Source organism: Bombyx mori, chromosome 24 (assembly GCF_030269925.1).
Source record: "Bombyx mori chromosome 24, ASM3026992v2".
NCBI classification, from domain to species: Eukaryota; Metazoa; Arthropoda; class Insecta; order Lepidoptera; family Bombycidae; genus Bombyx; species Bombyx mori.
The window spans coordinates 18857137-18882617 of record NC_085130.1 but is presented as its reverse complement, the minus strand read 5'-3'; the positions used below and the strand labels follow the sequence as shown (position 1 = coordinate 18882617).

The following is a 25481-nucleotide window of genomic DNA, read 5'->3' as shown; positions in this document are numbered from 1 at the left end:
TGCCTACAAGGGCAATAAAACATCGGGTTTGACTCGGGAAATTTCGGTAAACAGCAAATCTGGTTTTTTGATTAAGAAGGGACTTTTTATTTATTTATTAGATGGGTGGCCGAGCTCACAGCCCACCTGGTGTTAAGTGGTTACCGGAGCCCATAGACATCTACAATGTAAATGCGCCACCCACCTTGAGATATCAGTTCTAAGGTCTCAAGTATAGTAACAACGGCTGCCCCACCCTTCAAAACGAAACTCATTACTGCTTCACGGCAGAAATAGGCAGGGTGGTGGTACCTATCCGCGCGGACTCACAAGAGGTCCTACCACCAGTACCACCAGGACTTAACGAAAGGAGTTCATTGCGTGCGTCTATTGTACATACAAAAACTCGTAAATTAATACATACATTTTTAAGCTATTACATAGCTTTTATCGCGAGCGCGGCGACCGTATCAAGAAATTCCGTAACGGAAATAAAACCTGACACTCCCCCACTCCGCCTACCATGTAGCTAGCGTTCAACACATTCACACGTTGCGCTTTTGTAGTGTTTGTGAATAAGCGCGCGGTGTGACGTCTCACTGCATGCGCATCATGAAAAGTCTGCCCATCTCTCTCTCGCGCAGTATAGCTTATGAGTGTGAAGGGGACAGTTAATGTTTTGCTTTTGTTAATGGTTATAAATATATAGCGTGGTCTTATTCTATTATTGTTTTAATATTAAATTATAATTGCGTAAATTGATAAAAACGCTATGCAATAGCTTTACCGCGGCAGTCCCCGAGTGCCACACGTGTTTTTTTTAAGCAAAAAACACGCAATTACTTCGTGAAATATAAGCACGCAAAGGCCATACGAGTTACTACCACTCTCTCCCCCTTTCCAGGCTATATCAGCCCTTATACAATGTAACTTTAACTTCGACACTTGTCCCAAGTGACCAGCGGCCTATGACCCCTAAACTCTACGATCCTGCGAGCACAATCAAAGCAAACAAAAAACCTCCTCTTCGAACATAGTTTTGTACGCAAGTCATTAACTGGCATGACATCATCTGAAAACCAGTTAAAGCAGACACCACGAGAATGACTAATTAACTTATAAATAGAATGATAACTGATAATTTCGTTGAGGAGGCGTTGTTTTTAAGTGCGTTGCTGTTAAAATAGCAATTTTACTTCAAAATATTGGTGTATAGGGTTCTTGTGGTGAGGCCTGAAGGTTTATACGACATGGAAATAAGGAGTAAGTGACTAAGTTCACTGGTGGTAGGACCTCTTGTGAGTCCGCACGGGTAGGTACCACCACCCCGCCTATTTCCGCCGTGAAACAGCAACGCGTTTCGGTTTGAAGGGCGGGGCAGCCGTTGTAACTATACTGAGACCTTAGAAGTTATATCTCAAGGTCGGTGGCGCATTTACGTTGTCGATATCTATGGGCTCCAGTAACCACTTAACACCAGGTGGCCCGTGAGCTCGTCCACCCATCTAAGCAATAAAAAAATAAAAAAAATCTTTAACCACATAACATGAAAATAAGTAGTAAGTGACTTTGCTTTAGCATATCAATGCGTTAATACAAGAGTTATGCTGGTAGATAGCAGCAAAATTTGTAGTCCAGAGCGGAATCTTAGGATTTTAAGGGTGTTACATCGCAGAAACCGCATAAGTTTCTTTGGTTCAAAGGCGTTTTCGTAAAGAACCTTTGCATTTGAAAGTCTCTCCTCTATGGCATTTCCCGAAAGCCTTCCTTGTGCTCCAAAGCGCATATTCATTCACCCTTGGGATTTTAAGGGTACTGCGTCCCGGAAAGAGCATATATCACTTTGGTTCAAAGGCGTTTTTGTAAAGGACCTTAGCATTTGAGAATCTCTCCTCACCTTAGCATTTGAAAATCTCTCCTCCTGAATGAGGTAGGCAGTTAGTACGGTTTGACAATACCTTGGCTTCGCAGTGTCCATGGGCCGAAAATACTGAACAAAAGCCGGATTCGCCAGAGTTGAGAGAGTAACGTGAAATGGGACACCGGCCGAATGTTTCGTGTTTTTTTTTTGTTATCTTCAGTTGCATGTAATACAATGCCATTGTCCCACGGGTCGCGACCTTTTTTTTTTATTGTTTTGATGGGTGGACGAGCTCACAGCCTACCTAATGTTAACTGGTTACTGGAGCCCATAGACATCTATAACGTAAATGCGCCACCCACCTTGAGATATACGTTCTAAGATCTCAGTATAGTTACAACGGCTGCCCCAACCTTCAAACCGAAACGCATTACTGCTTCACGGCGGAAATAGGCAGGGCGGTGGTACCTACCTGCGCGGACTCACAAGAGGTCCTACCACCAGTTAGTTACCTTGACGCTTTAGTGACATACTGACATACAGACGCGGATGCGGTTGTTTTAGCGACATACTGACCTTCTGCAGGAACGAATTTATCCATTTCGTGAAGGTTTTCTTCTGGATGTGCAACCTCTCCTCCTGCAGGGCCTTGATGCGGCCCTGCTCGAATTTGAGGGCGTCCTCCCTCTGGGTCATGTTGGTACGTTGCTGTACTACCGTGGCGTAGCCTCCAGGCTCATACTGCGGCCCTGGGGAAGAAAAAAAGAGACCTTAATGCTGGTTCATACGACTACTTATTGAGAATCTTTTAGAATGAATATCGACTAGCCGTATGATTCAAACAGAACAAAAACTAATAATGCTATTTAGGAATAGGCATGTTAGATTCAGTAATCGGGTAGAATTTGGGAAGATTTAAGGGGATGTACTGCTACTATAGATGCGTATTATCAGCGCGCTGACTTCCTCTCAGGATCTCCTCAGCGGATTGAGTCTGATCCGGGAGTAAATGCACTCGCAAAGCAGCTACCCTTGAGTTATTTGGGGTTCTAGGCATTGTAGTCGCCGCGGTGATGATATTGTCAATATCATTATTGATTATGATTTAATTTTAGTTAATACTGGCGATGAATGTACATATTCTACTGTGGCCAATAATGCTATTAGATCTTCGCATATAGATCTGACGATGATAAGCGACCACAGGCACATCAGAATCACCGACTGGAAAATCAATCACGATATCACCACACTATCCGATCACAAATCAATAACTTTCACTATAAATCTGGACAAAAATAGACAACTCACTAAAAATCTTAAAAACTCCACATGGAGATATAATACTAGCAAACCCAACTTTTGGACAGCTGATAAGAGGCAAGAGTTTAAATTAGAATTAAATAGATATATAAGTCGGAATGAAATAAATAACATATTATGCATGAACAAAACACAATTAGATAATTATATAAATGAATTTATAAAAAGTATTAACAACACATGTCAAAAGACCGTACCGCGGTCTTCTGGTCGGCCATCGAAACCACACTGGTGGACTGATGAGTTGGAAATTTTGAAAAAGAAGGTCATACAGAATCATCACATATTATCGAAAGCGGCACGTCGCGGAAATCCTATAGAAGAGCTTATAAAAGAAAAATTAGAAATAAAAGAACATTATGTTAAAGCAATACAAGAAGCTTCAACAAAGAGCTTTAAAGAATTCTGCAATATGCAAGAGAAAGAGAATGTTTGGTCGGTCACGAATCGTATTATACGAACGAAACCAGTTGCGCAGCCTCCTTCTACACTCAAAAAATCGAATGGTGAGTACACGCGTGATGTGGATGAAGCAGCGCAATACTTTGTAAATGGACTTTTCCCCACTGACACAGAGGACAATGAAATTCAACGAAGTATACGCGCTAGAATGTACTTGCCCCCGAATACGCAAAATGAACCACTTTTCAACACAACAGAGATTATTGAAACTCTTAAAACTTTCAATTCAAAGAAAGCGCCAGGATATGACGGCCTCACAGCGGACATATGTCTGGTTGCTACCGAATCATATCCAGAAATAGTAACAAATATCTTAAATCAGGCACTTATTCTTGAATATTTCCCAAAACCTTGGAAAAGGGCAATAGCCAAAATCATTCCCAAACCAGGAAAAGAAACTTATGATACTTTAACATCTTTCCGACCGATCGGTCTGATACCAGTTTTCGGCAAGCTTTACGAAAAACTGTTGATAAATAGATTAAACCATCACATGTATACTAACCAGATTGATAACGAAAAACAGTACGGTTTTAAGCTTCAGAAATCGACAGTTATGGCTGTAAATAAAGCCATCAAGATTGTAAGAGAGGCCAAGGATGCTGGACAACAAGTGGCAATAGTGTCACTCGACATAAGAGGCGCATTCGACAATGCTTGGTGGCCATCAATATTTTGTCAGTTGAAACGAATCAAATGTCCCAGAAATATATATGGTATTCTCCTAAGTTACACAGAAGAGCGCGAAGTAGTGGTCAGGTTATCAGACGTTGAATCCACAAGAGCAATGTCACGAGGCTGCATTCAAGGATCTGTCTGTGGCCCACCTATGTGGAATCTCATAATGGATGATTTGTTATCAATCCCCTTACCAGACGAGACATATTTACAAGCATATGCTGATGATGTGCTTCTTATCTCAGCTCATAAAAATATTCAATCCCTAGAGGATAATATCAATAGAACTATCAATAAAATTCTTAAATGGGGAAATGTCAATAAGTTAACCTTTAGTCCCGAAAAAACACAACTGATTGCGTTTACAAATAAAGCAAAAAATATACAGATCCAATTGAATGACAAATATCTCAAGCATGTAAATAATATTAAATATCTTGGCATAAACATAGATTCAAAGTTAACCTTTACTAATCATGTAAAATACATAATTGACAAAACCAAAAAGCTTTTTAATAAACTAAAGATATATGTTCGTCCCACCTGGGGAATTCATCCTGAAAATGTTAGAACCATTTACCAACAGGTCATTGTACCGATCTTGTCATATGGAGCGTCCATCTGGGAACCAGCTTTAAAAAACAAATACATACAAAAACAACTCTTATCACAACAGAGAAGGTTTTGTATTAAAATTATTCGCAGTTTTCGTACCATTAATACACCACTTTCAATAGTCTTATCCCAGCTTCCACCACTTCCCATGCAAATTAAAACCATAGCAAACAATGAAAAAACTAAACTAAATGAATCTTCTCCGTATCTACCAGATGATATAACCTTAGAAACCCCTGCACATCCTAGAATGAGATTACACCCTGTTAACCGAAAGCCTGTTAAACACTACATAGCTAATGACCAAAACGAACTTGAAGAAGTATTCTTACGACATACAGAAATTATATACTACCTGTATACAGATGGCAGCAAGTCTGATGATAATGTCGGTGCTGCTGTTGTGATACAGGATTCGCAAAATATAATTCATAAAAAATTAATTAAACTACACAGCTCATGCTCAGTCTACCAAGCTGAGCAATTGGCAATAGCTACAGCTTGCAAGTGGGTAAGAGATCAACGAGTAAGTGCATTCGTTGTCACTGACTCACTTTCCACATTACAAGGCTTATGCAATAGCAACACATTTAATCCACATGCAGTCATGACTCTAAAATGCATCCACGAAATAGAAAGGAATGGACAACAAATTAAATTCGTATGGGTAAAAGCTCACAATGACATACCTGGTAATGAGCTGGCGGATATAACAGCAAAAGAGGCTGCTGGATCACCAACAAATACTAATTATACCAAATTCCCAATAAGCTTTGTAAAAGAAATAAATCAAAAGTCACTTACTAAAGAAATTACTAATCTGTATAATGAAGTAGATAATTGTAAATACACCAAGCAGATATTTCCAGATTATACATCCTTAAAGAAATTTATAGATAAAGTTCCACCAAATTTCGCTGTAACACAATTTCTCTCAGGACATGGTTACCATAAAGCATACTTACACAGATTTCGTATAACACAAGACCCTTTTTGTCCCTGCGATTCAAACACCATACAAACGATGGAACATTTATTATATCATTGTCCAAAATATTTTAATACAAGGTATGAATTTGAGACTATATGTCGAATAAATAACATAGACTTTAAACATTGCAATGAAATTACAAAAAAAGAGGAAACATTGAATAAATTTATGATACATTTAAATGAAATTATTTATAGCCTCAAAAAATTTAATAACACTTAAATATAATTTAATGCACTGTGTTTTACATTTCTATTTACACTTTTACAAAACATTATATTAACCACTTACAAATTTACATGACATCTTAGTTTCGTACATTTACATATAAAGTTATATATTATATTTATATACTGTCTACTCAAAAACCCCCTTAAATTATTTTACCTCTCATAATAATTATATTCTAATATTGAAATACCTATGCATCTTGTTAAATTTCGAAGTAGTCAATAGCGTCGAAATTTAATAAAAGTATCTATTAGCTTTAACAAAAAAAAAAAAAAAAAACCCTTGAGTTATTTGACTACCCCATGACAATTATTAGCAATCGTTCTCCCTCCTGGCTCAGCCTTCTTCTCCCAACTACCCCGATGAGGACTACTAACTTCGAGACTTAGTTATAGATTGTGAAGGTAATTGAGTCAGCAGGTATTCCTCAAGGTTCCTCAAGGTTGGGCTCCCTACACCAGTTGCGGGGGCGTTAATGATGAGAATCTTTGTGGGGGTGAGAAATAATAATGTTAAGTTGAAATGCCCAGGGAAGCGGGCGGGTATAGCTAGTATTATTATAAGTCTCGCCTGATGAATACCGGGAGCATAGTATCAGGTCAGATCAGTTGAACTGATTCCCGGGGATACTCACCATAACGCCTGCTAGGCTGGTAGTCCTGGTAAGAATGAAAACTGACATTGCTCAACTGTCTCTGCATTTTTGTCACATCCGTTTCGTGACACTGTCACTGTCACTGTCACTTCTAACACTGATCCTTTTGTTGGTAGTACGTTTTTTCTTTGTTTTTAACTGTTTTTACGTTGTAAGTATTGAAGGGGTATTCCAAGTTTTATTTGAAGACAATCCACAAGCTTATTTCCTTCTTTTGTATAAACAAGATGTCTTAAAATTTATGTCTTAAAACACAATAAAATTATTAACTGACTATCGATAATAGGTGCAATTTATAACGTAAAAAAAAACCTAATTGAATTTAAATAAATAATACATAAATATTTTACTAACAATCACGCCACGTTAACTGGTCCCGTGATAAGTTCGTAAAGAACTTGTGTTACAGGTACCAGATAACGGAAATAAATGTAAGATTTTTATTATACACATACATATATTTAATATAAATCCATAACCCTGGAAAAGACATTTATATTTATCATACAAATATCTTCCCTTGGCGGGATTCGAATCCGCGACCCCCTTGTGTAGTGACCACGTCACTTACCACTACACCAGACGGCCGTTTGGTGTCGAATTTGAAGTCGAATTAAAAATAAAGGTTATTAAAACCAAAATAATCAAACTATTGTATCGTCATTGGAGCTAGGTAATGCGTGTGTAAATTTTTAAGTTACTCAGACGTGTCTTGATGTTAGCGAATGTTAATTTATTTTTTATTGCTTAAATCCGGTGAAAGGGCTCACGTCGTAAAGGTCTATGGGCTCAAGTAACCACTTAACAACAGGTGGGCTGTGAGCTCGTCCACCCATCGAAGCAATAAAAAAAAATTACGGCCCGTCCATCATTCAAGCCGGCGTTTAAATAATAAAATAATAGTTATTTCGTTACGGCTGGTAAACGGTCACGGATTAATTATCGCGCTCATGTCAAATAACGGTCGCCGGCAGAAGCGGCCATATTGTTTGGAGCAGCGCGCGTTTCATTACGAAAATAGTACATTGTGCACCAAGGGAGAAAAGTCGGACATTTCCTCCCGCTGTACAGGGAAGAAAGTGTAACTTTTCTTCCCTGGGTACTGACAGGTGCGCATGCGCGTTAGTGTCTACGTCTGCTCACACGCACCTAAAGCTCTCCGCCATTGTTGTGCTCGGGTAATTTGCAATATTGTGTTTAGTGTAAAAGTTAAAATAAACAAAAGGCAATAAAATTTTATAGCGAAGTATTAAACAAAGATGAGTTCATCAGACAGTTCTTATTCAATTAGTAGTAGTTAATTTAAAAATAAAAAACAGTTAAATTGTTTTTTTATGAGTATACCCCCGCCAAGGCTTCGCCCCTGGACCCTGGCTCGGTACTCTACGAACTTTCGGCCTGGTAGGAGAAAAAATAGTATGTCCACCGCGGGAAGAAAGTAGGACATCTCATCCCACAATCTATACTAATATTATAAAGAGGAAAGATTTGTTTGTTTGTTTGTTTCGAATAGGCTCCGAAACTACTGGACCGATTTGAAAAATTCTTTTTCCATTAGGAGCCGACATTGTCCCTGATGAACATAGGCTACTTTTTTTAAAAAAAAATTATTTTATTTTTTTGTTTCATGTGTGTTTTAATGTTTCCGAAGCGAAGCGAGGGCGGGTCGCTAGTGTACTATATTTTTCTTAAACTCAAACAACCACTTCTAAGCACCTGACTTCATTCAGTGGAAGAAGTAAATCTGAATTCTAGAAGAAGAATTCTTGAAGAACTAAACTCGATCCCGGGAAAAGCGTTTAAAAGATATTTTCACGATTGGATCATTCGTTGGGTTCAGTATATCGTTTATTCGCATTAGACGCCTTCAGCTCTAACACTAGGAGCAGGCTTAGGGACCCCGGTAACCGTACTCGTCGAACTCGACAAAGAGTTCGCCGTGCAACCTAACCCATGAATCAGCTCGCTGAGTTTCTCGCCGGATCTTCTCAGCGGGTCGCGATTCCGATCCGGTAGTAGATTCATTCGCGAAGCAGCTACTCTTGAGCTGTTAGGTCTCCTTCGGAGGCGCTCGGGTAGCTGTTAGCAAATCCCACCCCTCCTGACTGAGCCCTTGCTCGTCCACCTGTCCTGGTGAAACTGGAAGGACCTCCGGACCAACAGTAATCCCTCAATCATAAAAAAAATCCTTTCTGAAGGAGCATACTGTAAAGTAATAAGGTAAATTTTATTGAACAACTAATTTTTTATGGACTATTAAAGTTTTCCCGGTACTTTCTTGATTGAGTTATATATTGTTTTTAATTGTAAATAATGTAATTACCACGATGGCCTGTGAACTCTGGGTTGTTGTCGTCTCGAAGCGAATGATATATTAGCGGTGGGACGATACGCAGTGCCGGCTAACTTTTTGATACGCTTTTATTAGCTTCAGACGTATGTATGTTAGTATGTAACGGAATCTTTGAACATGATTTTGATCCCCTTCAAAACGTCGGATTAACTCGAAATTTGGTATAATCATTAAGGACTGATGACAATTGAATATTATTAAAAAAAAATTAATAAAGAAAAAAAATGAAAAAATTTAAATTCAACTAAGTAAAAAATGAAAAATAAATAATAGTTTAAAAAAACTAACAAAATACGCGTTTTATAGAAAATCTAACTAAGAAATAGAAAATATATTTTAATAAATTTGAATTATAAATAGTGTATGAAAAAATGATGTTATTGTAAAAAACATCATATCAGCGTAACTTAACTAGTAGGTGAGCTCACGGGGCTCAAACCTGACGACGATGCTAACACGAACCCTAGCATAAGCCGTGCTTCGCAGAATCTACCACCGGATCGGAAAAGCGACCAACTTTTTATTTTATTTTATTGCTTAGATGGATGGACGAGCTCACAGCCCACCTGGTGTTAAGTGGTTACTGGAGCTCATAGACATCCACAACGTAAATGCGCCACCCACCTTGAGATATAAGTTCTAAGGTCTCAGTATAGTGACAACGGCTACCCCACCCTTCGAACCGAAACGCATTACTGCTTCACGGCGGAAATAGGCGGGGTGGTGGTACCTACCCGTGCGGACTCCCAAGAGGTCCTACCACCAGTGAACGACTAACTCTACAATTGTGCTCATGACCGACAATAATTGCCATACAGCTTGGACTTAGACCTCAAGGTCTAGCCGCTAAACTAAACCAATAAAACTACACGTAGCTACAGACGACACCTCATTTAAGTTTGTCAATGAAAATTATATCTCGAAGTAAACATTGATAAAATATTTAGTTCAAACGATGATAAATTGTAATTTCGTGTTGATATCTTCTTTATAATAAATATTTCTTGTGTGCGTGCGTTTGTCACTGAAATGATGAATGATAATGAAGTTTTCTGTGTACCTTCAGGTGGATTCGAGAATGGTTTAGATTCACAAATCAGCCTGGCAGATGGGGCTGCAGTCGGTATCTAGGTTATTTATCTTTTCTAGAAAAAAATTAAGTGGCAAAACAACGTTTGTTGGGCCAGCTAGTTTTTGTATATAATATGTGTTAAGAAAAATCATTATTATTTAAAACTCATTAGTTTTTAAAAATGATTTTTTTTTTCAGTGTAATGAAGTGAAGTATGTCATGCAATAAAAAGAGAATTCAGTCTTTTATAGTTTATTATTTAATACTATTTAATGTTGAATTTTTAATATTAGCTATAAAAGAGGGCTAAATTAAGGGCTTTAAATGTTTTTTTCTTATTATATAACAGAATACGAAATTAAGTCTTTTATTGTTTATTCATTGTGAAGTACTTAATGTCATTATACATATATATTAATAATAGTTGAGTGCGGGGCACAGAAAAACTGCTTTGGAAGTTTGGAAACCGGAAGAATTACGTAACTTAAATCAAACAGAAAATAGATTCACGAAGGAAATTATGTAGTTGTTTTAATAAAAATTTATTTCCCTCCCTGTGCTGATAGCCTTGAGAGGCAATTTAGCATACCTTAGCGTGTGTAGGTGAGCTCGCGGGGCTCAAACCGGAGAGTTGCTAACACTGACCCTGGCAAGAGCCGTGCTTCGCAGAATCTACCACCGGATCGGAAAAGCGACCCACTGAGAAGATCCGGCGAGAAACTCAGTGGGCTGTGTCTGTGGGTTAGTTCGCTCGTCGAGCCCTTCGTCGCAAGCGTCGGGTTCGACGAGGACGGTGACCGGCTTTAATAATGGCTGTGGTCCCGTGGTATATGACAGTGAGGCGCTGTGTTAGGGCGACAACTGATTCTTGACACATACCCGATCCTGTGGACCGAATGGTAAACAGTCGACGTCGCCCTAAACACGTCATTACGGATCCTCCGATCCATTAACGGTGCTTTTAGGTACCTTTTTTATTGCTTAGATGGGTGAACGAACTCACATCCCACCTGGTGTTAAGTGGTTACTGAAGCCCATATACATCCACAACGTAAATGCGCCACCCACCTTGAGATATAAGTTCTAAGGTCTCAGTATAGTTACAACGGCTGCCCCGCCCTTTAAACCGAAACGCATTACTGCTTCACGGCAGAAATAAACGGGGTGGTTGTACCTGGGTAGGACCTATTTTCTATCGCGAAGCAGTAATGCTGTTGTGAGGTGATAAGACGATGTCTCAACGTGGGTAGCGAATTACCGTTGAGACGTCCCCTTGGACATTCGCAATGCGTTAATTATCCGCTTCGTTTAAGATTGATCAGTCAATGGACACTTTCCACGATCGGCCGGTCATTAACGGCAAGGCAACCGAGTAATTACTTAGATTACTATGCCATGGAAGGCAGGCATTATGCACGTGGAAAAGAATTATAGGGTTTTTTTCCGAACCGTCTAGATCAGTGCTTCTAAATTACTATACCGTTGGACTTTTAAATGACGACGAATTCTTAATGTGAGCACTTCGATTTTAGAAATACACGTATTTTTTAAAATTACGAGTAAAATATTTAATTACTAGCTGACCCGGCAGACTTCGTATTGCCTCAATTGATAAATAAAAGACCTAAGCTAAAATAAACTTAAAACAAACAAAAGGAATCCGTCCGACGGGGGACACATCAAAGGGAAAACCAAAACTGTTATTTTTATTTAATTCCGAGCATTTTCATATTTATCTACCTTTTAAACCTTGCCTGGACTTCCACAAATAATTCAAGACCAAAATTAGCCAAATCGGTCGAGCCGTTCGCGAGTTTTAGCGAGACTAACGAACAGCAATTCATTTTTATATATATATCGGCGCGATGGATGATTCACGCATTTAAAAGAATCCCTTTTAGTTACATAAGTCAAATAATCAATCAAGAAAACATCTTTTAACTGTTTAGAATCAATTGTGATGTAATGACACTCATTGTAATGTAAAACAACACGTGATTTATAATCACCACGTGTTATTTCATTATTTAACCTAAAAACTCAAACACGTGTTGATTTGCAAAAATCACTATAAATACCGGCCGCTCTGCCGACGACGATTCATTCGTGTTCGAGCCGTAGGACAGTACGGATCTCTCCGGAAAGTTGTTACGCTTGTAGCGAAATATAAACAGTGTTCGTAAAGTTCTCGTGAAGTTTTCGTTCAGAAGCCCGACATGAGTCATCATCATGAAAGTAATAACTGTGACGTCAGCAATGCTGACGTCACACTTTTTAAAAACAATACGGAGGTTAATGTTCCGTCATCAGAAGTGGGATCACATGCTGCCTCCGCTCAGCAACAACCTGAAGCTACATCACAAATAGAACCACACCATGGATTAAATACTACAGGCAATGCTGGGAGTTCCTTGGAACAGGAACAGGAACAGCCACAATCAGCATTGCTTAACGCACCGATGAGCAGCGTACCGCCACAATTCATCATGCAGATGATGCATGTGATGCAGCAAATGTCGGAACGCTTAAGTACACCAGCAGAAACTAAGATACGTATAAATGATATTTACCTACCATCATTTGACCCCGATACTAGTGTGGGAGTACGTGAGTGGTGTCAACATATCGATAAAGCCATTGAGACTTATCGACTCAACGACTTTGACATACGCATGAAAGTTGGCAGCCTCCTAAAGGGAAGAGCGAAGATGTGGGTTGACGATTGGATGGTCACTGCAGCTTCGTGGGCTGAGCTGAGCAACAATCTTATCACGACATTCGAGCCAGAAAATCGCTATTCTCGAGACATAGCTCGATTTAGAGAACATATGTACGACTCTTCAAAGGACATCTCGGAGTTCTTGTCACGAGCTTGGGTCTTGTGGAGGAGGATCACCAAAGACAAACTACCTAATGAAGATGCAGTTGAAGCAGTTATTGGTTGCGTGAATGACGAGAAACTTAGGATCGAGCTACTGAACACAAGAGCCACAACAGTACCAGAATTGATATCTGTTGCATCATCAGTAAGAGCCATGAAGCGTTTTCACCAGGGCTCAAATAAGCTGAGTACAAATAAGCGTCCCCGTTTTTTGAATTCTACTTCATCAAATTCATCTTGCCATATCTGTAAAAGAACTAATCACACCACCAACGAATGCTACTACAAAATGGTTACCGAATCAAAGCCCGAACAAAGAAACAAAACAACAACTGAGACAACGAAGGAAGTAACCTCCTACCAGAACGATAAAATAACAATCTGTTCATTCTGCAAAATACCAGGACACAGTTTTGAAACATGCTTCAAACGTGAACGAGCATTGACATCAAACGTAAATTACGTTGCTGGATCAAAACTAGCTCCGATTCAGGTGAAGTTTGGATCAAAGAGTTTTCAGGCAATCTTTGATAGTGGCGCAGAATGCTCACTTATGCGGGAATCCGTAGCAGCTCAAATACCCGGAAAAAGACTACAAACGGCAGATTACTTGAAAGGAATTGGACAATTTCCTGTACTATCAATAGCTACACTCGTAACGGTAGGTGTCATCGATAACATCAACGTTGAATTACAGTTTCACATAGTGGCAGATTACGAGATGACTACAGATATTTTAGTGGGTATGAACTTGATAAACAATACGAACCTAACTATGACGATCACTTCGGGCGGGACGAGGCTAGCACGTCAGCCACATGTTAATCAAGTTCAGTGTATAAATCCAATTTTCGATAAACTGGATTGTGATCTCACAAATGAAGAAGATATCGCAAAATTACGCACCCTTCTAAACAAATATCAGCACCTGTTTATCAGAGGGTATCCAACAACTCGTGTCAAGACAGGTGAACTGGAAATCCGCCTGAAGAATCCAAACAAATATGTAGAACGAAGACCTTACAGGCTCAGTCCAATCGAACGAGAAAGGGTGCGAGCCATTGTGAAAGAGTTGATGGAGCATGGCATTGTACGCGAAAGCAAGTCTCCATACTCCAGTCCCATCATCTTGGTGAAGAAGAAGAATGGTGACGATCGCATGTGCGTGGATTTCAGAGAACTTAACTCTAATACCTTACGGGACCATTACCCGCTGCCACTAATTTCAGACCAAATTGACCAATTGGCCAAGGGGCAATTCTTTACAACCTTTGACATGGCCGCAGGGTTTCACCAAATACCTATTGCAGAATCATCAATTGAAAAGACAGCCTTTGTCACACCGGATGGACTGTATGAATATACGACTATGCCATTTGGATTGAGTAATGCATGTTCAGTCTATCAACGATGCATCAACAGAGCTCTGAGCTCGTTAATAGGGAATGCAGCTCAAGTCTACGTCGATGACGTATTAAGCAGATGTGAAAATATCGCAGAAGGGCTGTCAAACATAGAACGTATTCTAATAGCACTACAAGATGCGGGTTTTTCCATTAATGCTGATAAATGCAGTTTTTTTAAGCGCTCCATCGAATATTTGGGTAACGTAGTATCTAATGGACAAGTCTGGCCAAGCCCACGGAAAATAGATGCTCTGGTAAAATCGCCGGTACCAACAACACCCAGACAAGAGGAAGCACCTATTCAATTGTACACAGATGCAAGTAGTTTGGGATTCGGAGCAGTACTGGTACAAGTAATTGCGGGACGACAACATGCAGTTGCCTTTATGAGCACGAGAACTACTGAAACAGAAAGTCGCTATCACTCTTATGAATTAGAGACCTTGGCAGTAGTCCGAGCGATAAAACACTTTCGGCAGTATCTTTATGGACGTAAGTTTACAGTTATCACAGACTGTAATGCACTAAAAGCATCCAAACACAAAAAGGACTTACTCCCTAGAATCCACCGTTGGTGGGCATTTTTACAAAACTATAATTTTGAGGTTGAATACCGCAAGGGTCAACAGCTTCAACACGCAGACTACTTCAGTGGGAACCCAGTCGAACTCACAGTGAATATAATGACCAGAGATCTAGACTGGCTGAAAATTGAACAGCGACGTGATGAAACACTACGAGCTATAATGGATGGTATGAATAATAACAATCCAAGTAACGGCTATATGCTAGAAAACAATGTCCTCAAGCATATCGTGCAAGATCCAACCTTCGGACACCGATACTGCACAGTGGTACCCAGGTCCTTTCAGTGGAGTTTAATAAACTCCTTCCACACCGCACTGAAGCACCCTGGCTGGGAAAAGACGTTGCAGAAAATTAAGGACAGCCACTGGTTTGACAACATGAGCACGAAGGTACGAAAATTTGTTGATAATTGCGTGGTCTGCAGGACATCGAAAGGAGCATCTAGGTGCGGTACAAGCTCAAATGCACCCGATTCAGAAACCGTCTGCTGCTTTTCAAGTAATACACATGGATATAACAGGCAAGATGGGAACATCCAACGACCAACAGTATGTGATTATCACCATAGATGCTTTTACGAAATACGTGCTATTCTATTATGCAACTAACAAAAATCCACCCAGCACATTAGCTGCCTTAAAGCGTACGGTTCATCTATTCGGTACTCCTGTCCAAATAATAGTCGACGGTGGAAGAGAGTTCCTCGGTGAATTCAAGACCTACTGCGATAGGGTAGGTATTGACATTCATGCTATAGCACCAGGAGTCAGCCGAGCAAATGGACAAGTAGAACGCGTCGTAGCTACACTAAAAAATGCTCTTACTATGATCAAGAATTACGAAACAGAAGAGTGGCACACAACGATTGCAGAACTTCAGCTAGCAATAAATTGCACTCCGCATCGTGTGACAGGCGTAGCTCCACTTACATTACTCACTCAGCGAAAGCATTGTGTTCCTCCAGAGCTACTTAAATTAGTAAATATTGACGAGCAGACTATTGATATTGAAGCACTCACTAACCATGTTCAACACAAGATGTCACAAAATGCAGAACAGGACAGGCAACGTTTCAATTCAAAAAAAGCTAGGATCCATCATTTCCAGCGTGGTGATTATGTGCTCATAAAAAATAATCCTCGTAATCAAACTTCGTTGGATCTCAAATTCAGCGAGCCATATGAGATAACAAGAATCCTGGACAACGACCGCTATTTAGTAAAAAAGGTGGTTGGTTCAGGGCGTTCAAGAAAAGTAGCTCATCATCAACTCCGTCGGGCACCGCAACCTGGAGACCAGATAGCCGTATCGGCGGAAGAAGACGACCCTCCAGCATCAGCCGATGAACCTATATGAGCATGTTCGACAATCAACTGATTAATTAATACAAAGGTAAAAGTTTTTATTTTTGATTACCAAAATTACACCCCGACAAAAGTACCACAATGTACGCCTCGACAAAAGTACCACAGCGTACGCCTCGACAAAAGTACCACAGTGTACACCTCGGCAAAAGTACCACAGTGTACGCCTCGGCAAAAGTACCACAGTGTACGCTTCGGCAAAAGTACCACAGTGTACGCTTCGGCAAAAGTACCACAGTGTACGCTTCGGCAAAAGTACCACAGTGTACGCTTCGGCAAAAGTACCACAGTGTACGCCTCGGCAAAAGTACCACAGTGTACGCCTCGACAAAAGTACCACAGTGTACGCCTCGGCAAAAGTACCACAGTGTACGCCTCGACAAAAGTACCACAGTGTACGCCACAATAAAACACTACACAAAATAAGTTACTTTCAAAGTAACCTAAAAAGGTACACAGATACCAATCTCAGAAAAAGGACATTCTACTATTTCAGATAGACTCCAAGAACTCTCTGGTGATTCACCATACATGAGCGGCTGGTGCAGAGCGCGCACCGCCTGTCAGTATGGCCGTATCGGCGCGATGGATGATTCACGCATTTAAAAGAATCCCTTTTAGTTACATAAGTCAAATAATCAATCAAGAAAACATCTTTTAACTGTTTAGAATCAATTGTGATGTAATGACACTCATTGTAATGTAAAACAACACGTGATTTATAATCACCACGTGTTATTTCATTATTTAACCTAAAAACTCAAACACGTGTTGATTTGCAAAAATCACTATAAATACCGGCCGCTCTGCCGACGACGATTCATTCGTGTTCGAGCCGTAGGACAGTACGGATCTCTCCGGAAAGTTGTTACGCTTGTAGCGAAATATAAACAGTGTTCGTAAAGTTCTCGTGAAGTTTTCGTTCAGAAGCCCGACATGAGTCATCATCATGAAAGTAATAACTGTGACGTCAGCAATGCTGACGTCACACTTTTTAAAAACAATACGGAGGTTAATGTTCCGTCATATATATAGCTAGATTAGAAGGTAGTTAGCATAACATTCAATTCGAATTAATAATAATCAATCGCGACCACGGAAATTGAAGTATTGGAAATGTCGGAAATAATAAATACAGTTGTTTATTACCTCCTCATTGTTCGGCACTGACGCCTTGAGATATGAGATTGTGATTCCAAAATTATATTCATATCTACTCTTACGCATATCTCGAGAGGTGAAAGGATATTTGGTTGAAGCAACATTTTGCAACAATACAGGAGAGCCATTAAAACTTAAACATTTGAAAGAAAGAAAAATTATAACAAAAAAACTTATTCAGCTATTCAAATCGAGTGAACATAATTGAAGTTAAATTTAAAAACATCGAACTATTTATGCTAATCTTCTATATAATATATAAATATGAATTGCTGTTCGTTAGTCTCGCTAAAACTCGAGAACGGCTGGACCGATTTCGCTAATTTTGGTCTTGAATTATTTGTGGAAGTCCAGAGAAGGTTTAAAAGGTAGATAAATATGAAAATGCTCGGAATTAAATAAAAATAACAATTTTGTTTTTCCTTTGATGTGTCCCCCGTCGGACGGATTCCTTTTGTTTGTTTTAAGTTTATTTTATACAAAAGCTTAGATCTTTTATTTATCGATTGAGGTTCTACGAAGTCTGCCGGGTCAGCTAGTGCTAAATAAAACGGATCTTTAATTACAAAGATAAATGTCGCTTGTTAAGCGAAATGTCGCTTAAATGGCTTTTCGACCATCGATACGTTGTTTAACGTTTATAAATGGATAAACGAGCTCACAGCCCACCTGGTCTTAAGAGCTCCAGTCCTAGTAATTACGCAAATTATAATTTTGCAAGTTTGATTTTTATTACACGATGTTATTCCTTCACCGCGGAAGTCAATCGTGAACATTTGTTGAGTACGTATTTCATTAGAAAAATTGGTACCCGCCCGCGGGATTCGAACACCGGTGCATCGCTAGATACGAATGCACCGGACGTCTTATCCTTTAGGCCACGACGACTTATTAAGTGGTTACCGGAGCCCATAGACATCCACAACGTAAATGCCGTCACCCACCTTGAGACATGAGTTCTAAGGTCTCACTTTTAACAGTACAACGGCTGCCCCACCCTTCAAACCGAAACGCATTACTGCTTCACGGCAAAATAGGCAGGGCGGTGGTACCTACCCGTGCGTACTCACAAGACGTCTTACCACCAGTAGTGTTTGTAAAGTTTTCACAGCTCTTAGATTCCATTCTACTATGATAACAAGTCGTGATGAAGCGTGTCCGGAGTCCGCAAAATTCTCATAAAAGGCACGTTGTTACATTAACAATCTCCAAGGTCATTTATTAGCAATGCTTTTCAATATTTTGTACGACCGCATTACATGTTCCAATGAAGCCGCGACGTAATGGTAATGATTGAATTAAAATTCTTTCCGTGTTACTAGATAGATCGCTGCGAATTGGAATTCTTTTTATTTAATGTGTTAGGTTTTTTTTTTTTGGAACGAAGTTCCTTATGGGACTATGCGGAAGGGTACCATAATCGGGAAAAAACGTCCGTAACGTAAGATTTTTATTAGTAATGCACGCAATGTACGACTTAACTTTGTAATAACCTACAAAAAATAACATTTTTTTTATCATTCATTGACTACGATCTCAGAGCGTTCGTTTGCGCAATACACTAACTCTTATGCAGACAACCGTGAATGAAGTGTACCACAATAAGTTCGCACGTTACCGAATGACCGTGGGTTGTTGCGAAACCTCCAGTTTTATTTTCTTTATACCTCGAATAGAACTTAAAATTAATATTTTTATAATAAGGAACTTCGTTCCTATCCGGTGTCCCACGACACCACAATACTTTTTTCTTGAATTTATTGATGCACAAAACAAATTACAATCATTACAGTACATATTAGCTAAATCATACAAGTAGTACCTGGATCTAATCTGGATTGCAATCTAAATAGTATGTGCACCCAGCAAATCCGTATTAACGTACATAGCTTTGACTATTGAAAACAAAATTACAAATATTGATAACTAGCCATTGTTAAATAGGACATCCTTCACACATCCGACAAATCCCCTGAGTCTAGGTTCAAAGATATCAAGGCTACCGTGACATTTAGCCAAATCATTATACTGCCTGACCATTCTTACCATATATATATATTTTCTACCTATGCTGATAGCCTTGGGAGGCTATTTCAGCTTCACCCTAACGTGTGTAGGTGAGCTCACGGGGCTCAAACCGGAGTGTTGCTAACACTGACCCTAGCAAGAGCAGTGCTTCGCAGAATTTACCACCGGATCGGAAACGCGACCCACTGAGAAGATCCGGCGAGAAACTCAGTGGGCTGTGTCTATGGGTTAATTCGTTCGTCGAGCCCTTCGTCGCAAGCGACGGGTTCGACGAGAACGGTTACTGATGCTTGTGGTACCTAAAAGCACCGTTAATGGATCGTGAGGATCCATAATGACGTGTTTTGGGCGACGTCGACTGTTACCATTCGGTCTACTGGGTCGGGTATGTAGTTTCCAGCGGCCACGACAAGAGGGTTCTCGTGTCGTGCCGCCTTTTCAAAGTGTTTTTTTACTATTGCTTACCGCTTGCTTAAGTCGCGAATAACGACTACGGTTCAACCATCCCTGGCGCCTTCATATTCATAACCGACTTATTGCTGTAGTCACACAATTACCTTAGATATGTTAATCAAAAATCCGGTCTGTCAGTTTGGGTCATCGCTCGTTTCGTTGTCCCCGATCCAAGGTCGAATGAGCAGACAGCTATTTGAATTTTGAGCGATTATTTTTTAAACTTGTTTTCTTTTTTTAGTTTTGTACAAAATCACTGTTAATATTACGTACAGAAATCTGATCACAGTGAGAAATGACATTGTTGTTTACGTTGTGTTCTCGTACACAAACAGACACAGATCCGATCTACATCCAGCCGAGAATCTTATACTATACTACTGTAGACACAGTCCTCTGCAGCTCTATACTGATCCCGAGCTCTTCTCGTACACAAACAGACAAACATCCGACCTACATCTAGCTAACTGAGAGTCCTATACTACACTACTACATACACAGTCCTCTGCAGCTCTGTACTGATCCCCAGCTCTTTTGGTACACAAACAGACACAGATCCGACCTACATCTATTCAAGAGTCCTATATTATTTAATACTAGATGATTTTTTTGATAACTCCATCTTGTTGTGTCTTTAAAGCGGTTAGTTGCCCTCAATTAAGAAAAATAGTATTATTATTCGCCAATAGATGTCGGGAAGAGTTGATTATTGAAAACACGAATAAAACATTTTCTAAAAATAAATCGTAGCTAGATCGATTTATCACCCCCGAAATCCCCTGTATACTAAATTTTATGAAAATCGTTGGAGCCGTTTCCGAGATTCAGATTATATATGTATATATTAATATACAAGAATTGCTCGTTTAAAGGTAAGGTAAGGATTTTATACATAAGTTTAGGTCTTTTATTTATCGATTGAGGCACTACGAAGTCTGCCGGGTCAGTTAGTTATATAATATACATGTGGCTACTGTCTTAAAGTGTTTTGACGTCGACAATACCTAATCTAATCGCAACCTTTGCTCAGTATTTTATCAAAGTTAGATAAGGCATTCACGAAAGGTAATTATTGAGAATTATCACATGCTCTATGCCTTCTGTTTGTTTTATCAAATAACATTCTCTTTGTCAACGTTCTTTCTTTCTCAACATATTACGACGAAGAGTTCGATTCGCAGAATTTACCACCGGATCGGAATCGCGACCCACTGCGAAGATCCGGCGAGAAATTCACTGGGCTGTGTCAATGTGTCTATGGGTTAATTTACTCGCCGAGCCCTTCATTGCAAGCGACGGGTTCAGCGAGGACGATGACCGGCGCTTGTGGTACCGAAAAGAACCGTTAATGGATCGGGAGGATCCGTAATGACGTGTTTAGGGCGGCGTCAACTGTTTACCTTTCGGTCTACGGGATCGGGTATGTCATTTCCGGCGGCCACGACAAAAGGGTTTTAGTGTCGTGTCGCCTTCTCAAAGTGGCGCATTAATGCCGACTTTATATAATATTCAACGTCAAAACCCAACAGAACAGTACAAGCGCATTCGGGCACCAGAGACCTACTTGTCAGTCAAAGGCAGTCAACTTTAAGAGTCAATAGAAATTTGTTTATTAGATAAAAAGGATAGCAATTAAATTGTCGGAATTAGCACACGACTTTGGTTGCATGGTGCATATTTTTGTGATCTCTCAAGAGTGGCATTTATCTCGCATATCAAGTCAATTACGAAATCATTTTCATTTTAATTCGAATCAACCCAGTCATACGTTTCCTTTGAAAATGTAATTACGTCATGGGCTTACGTCACTTAATGTGACATTGTGGGGTGAGCAAGTCTGAATGTAAAGACTGAGTAAAATGACTAGGTCCGTTGTGAGATGCAATATTGGTATCCGCCCCATAGACAGAGATCACTGAGTTCTCGCCGGATCCTCTCGGTGGGTCGCGATTTCGATCTGGTGATAGATTCAGCGAAGCACTGCTCTTGCTAGGGCCAATGTTAGTGTTAAAAATCAAACTCGCAAAATTATAACTTGCGTAATTACTGGTGACAGGACGTCTTGTGAGTCCGCGCGGGTAGAAACCACCGCCCTGCCTATTTCTGCCGTGAAGCAGTAATGCGTTTCGGTTTGAAGGGTGGGGCAGCCGTTTTAACTATACTTGAGACCTTAGAACTTATATCTCAAGGTGGGTGGCGCATTTACGTTGTAGATGTCTATGGGCTCCATTAGCTACTTAACACCAGGTGGGATGTGGCTCATCCGCCCATCTAAGCAATAAAAAAACACACACACCCTTATGAAACCTACCCTTCAAGTCGTCAAAGTTTTAAATAGACCCGCAACCGGAAATACTGATATAGACATTGTTTATTAGTTTTGGGAGCATCCCCCACCGAGCGAGCGTCTTCTTCAAATGTTGATGAACAGAGTATGTTCAATGTTTGTGAAGTAAAAAAGATGTGTGGTGTCGTGGGACACCGGATAGGAACGAAGTTCCTTATTAAAAAAATATTAATTTTAAATTCTATTCGAGGTATAAAGAAAATAAAACTGGAGGTTTCGCAACAACCCACGGTCATTCGGTAACGTGCGAACTTATTGTGGTACACTTCATTCACGGTTGTTTGCATAAGAGTTAGTGTATATGTTATTTTTTGTACGTTATTACAAAGTTAAGTCGTACACTGTGTGCACTACTAATAAAAATATTACGTTACGGACGTTTTTTCCCGGTTAGGGTACCCCTCCGCATCGTCCCATAAGGAACTTCGTTTCAAAAAAATATATAATTTGTGTATTCTTGTTAGAGTCAACGACAAATCAGTATACGCGTCATCTGGCGTGAGTAATCATCGTTCATATGCTGTTAATACTAAAGAATGTCACGTTTTTATTGCCCTTATAGGCAGATTAGCATACGCCCCGATTGATGGTGAGTGGTTAGCGTCGCCCATGGAAGTCAGTAATTCTGGCTAACGCGAAATATATATTGGTTTTTCTAAATCTAATTCTATTCCTAGTCTAGTGCCATTCTAATATAATCTATATATATATATATATATATATATATATATATATAAAAAATTATTGCTGTTTGTTAGTCTCGCTAAAACTCGAGAACGACTGGACCGATTTGGCAAATTTTGGTCTTGAATTATTTGTGGAAGTCCAGAGAAGGTTTAAAAGGTAGATAAATATGAAAATGCTCGGAATTAAATATAAAATAACAATTTTGTTTCCCTTTGATGTGTCCCCCGTCGGACGGATTCCTTTTGTTTGTTTTATGTCTATTTTGTACAAAAGCTTAGGTCTTTTATTTATCGATTGAGGCACTACGAAGTCTGCCGGGTCGGCTAGTCCTACATATTAATACGTGTTCAAATTGCACCAAATTTTCGTCTCGCAGTAACAAAGATAATTCAAAAGTAGGTAATCGATGTGAATCATGACGAATTGTTCCGATAATGACCGAGATTAATTTTTTTAAATAGAATATTGATAATTTTGGGTAAATTCACTCACACGTTAAAAACACAAAATTGCACAATTATTATCGCGCCTATCTTGCAGTGGACTTGTAGACGGATGTATTACGTGCAATCATCCTAAGTAGACAGTCTCGAAAAATATATTGATAAAATGATGCAACTCAGAATTATAGCTAGCTTTTTTTTCTATTTATTTATTTATTAAGTCGCACCAACAAAGTGATCATCAATACAAAGCATTGACAAATTGACAAAAGTTCATGGCAGATGTCACCTCAATAATTATAGGTGCAATCGACAGTGCATTAACAACAAAAATAAAAAGAATTATATACCTAACTAAGATTGGATTACATTTGATTGATTGCTAGAGATTAATTTATATTTAATTGGGAAATGATATATCTATCTATTCGCTGGTAGGTTAAGAGGTATATTCCAGATACGCTTGGACGGGTAAGTGAGCTCACGGGCTCAACCTGAGAGAATTTGCTAACACTAGCCCTAGCAAGAGCAGTGCTTCGCAGAATCTAGCACCGAAATCGCGAATCACAGAGATGATCCGGCGAGAAACTCAACTCAAACTTGCGCTAAAAGAAGCAGCACAAAGATTGAGAGTGAAGATATGAGGCACCGGTCACCGGACAAAGGGCTTTGCGAGTAAATTAACCCACAAACACAGCCCACTGAGTTTCTCACCGGATCTTCTCAGTCGCATTTCCGATCCGGTGGTAGATTCTGCGAAGCACTGCTCTTGCTAGGGTTCGTGTTAGCAACGTCGTCAGGTTTGAGCCCCGTGAGCTCACCTACTAGTTAAGGTTACGCTGAAATAGCCTCTTAAGGCTATCAGCATAGGTACGGAAAAAGAACAAGTGTGCGAAGTCTTTTAACTGTTTAGTCCTGTAGTTTAGTGGTACCAATGCGCTTCTGACCACTGATACCCTGAATCTACGGTCGACATTACTTTCAAGCGTCAGACCCGTCTGACGTTGAATTGTCACCGGCAGACGTGAATACTACTAGCCGCTATCGACAACGACCGCGTCTAGTTATCACCGAGACGCCGCTAACTTGTAAATCCGTTTACAGAGTAAACTTTAATAATCATTTCTCTAACACCACGCCGCGTTTTAAGATCACGTCATCAGAACACAACACACACACACCAAAAAAAAGCATCTTCAAATTAATTACGTTCGTAATCGCGAGAACCATTAACGAATATCAGATTCGTGAAGGCACTAATCACTTTTGAAACATCACGCGCGCATCCGATGCGCTCTGTCCCGGGAGTTTGGTAAGGCGGCCGCGACACGTGTTACCGCGACGGAATTCAATCGCGTACTGACCGAATGAGAGGGAGAACACGCCGACCAATCATTCCAACGCTATCATTTTAGATTTTCACGATTATTTGCTTGCAACAAAAAATACTTTTAAACGATAGAAAATGAGAATGAGTGTACCAGAGGAAGGGTGAAAGTAGCCCTGGTAATCAACGAATTAAAGAGCGGACGGTTAGCGTGGTGTGGACATGTGATGCGTAGAGCACTTTGATAAGGCGGCACGACATGAGAACCCTCTTGTCGTGGCCGCTGGAAATTACATACCCGATCCTGTAGATCGAATGGTAAACAGTCGACGTCGCCCTAAACACGTCATTACGGATCCTCCCGATCCATTAACGGTGCTTTTAGGTACCACAAGCACCGGTCACCGTCCTCGTCGAACCCGTCGCTTGCGACGAAGGGCTCGACGAGCGAATTAACCCACAGACACAGCACACTGAGTTTCTCGCCGGATCTTCTCAGTGGGTCGCGTTTCCGGTCAGGTGGTAGATTTTGCGAAGCACTGTTAGCAACACTCCGGTTTGAGCCTCGTGAGCTCA

General features: G+C 40.0%; 1 protein-coding gene and 1 long non-coding RNA gene across 9 annotated transcripts in view; both read right to left on the bottom strand.

The window, feature by feature from the left end:
• The window catches only part of LOC101739867 (spectrin beta chain), a 123243-nt gene extending 98297 nt beyond the window's left edge, over positions 1 to 24946 (bottom strand). For 2 of the 8 annotated variants that reach the window (XM_038019870.2, XM_038019873.2), the window contains exons 1-3: positions 24788 to 24946; positions 6775 to 7040; positions 2417 to 2589 (exon numbers count right to left, since the gene is read on the bottom strand). In XM_038019870.2, the coding sequence (XP_037875798.1) occupies positions 2417 to 2589; positions 6775 to 6841 (240 nt within the window). In that variant the 5' untranslated portion in view covers positions 6842 to 7040; positions 24788 to 24946. Of the gene's footprint in view, positions 1 to 2416; positions 2590 to 6774; positions 7069 to 24759 lie in introns of all 8 variants that reach the window. The other 6 variants (XM_038019871.2, XM_062675927.1, XM_062675924.1 and 3 more) reach the window with 6 other exon arrangements.
• On the bottom strand, positions 5719 to 6095 carry LOC119630437 (uncharacterized). Its single transcript, XR_005246194.2, has 2 exons — positions 5884 to 6095; positions 5719 to 5797 (listed from the first exon to the last, which is right to left on the bottom strand). It is a non-coding gene; the product is annotated as an uncharacterized LOC119630437 (long non-coding RNA).
• Positions 24947 to 25481: the final 535 nt, after the last annotated feature.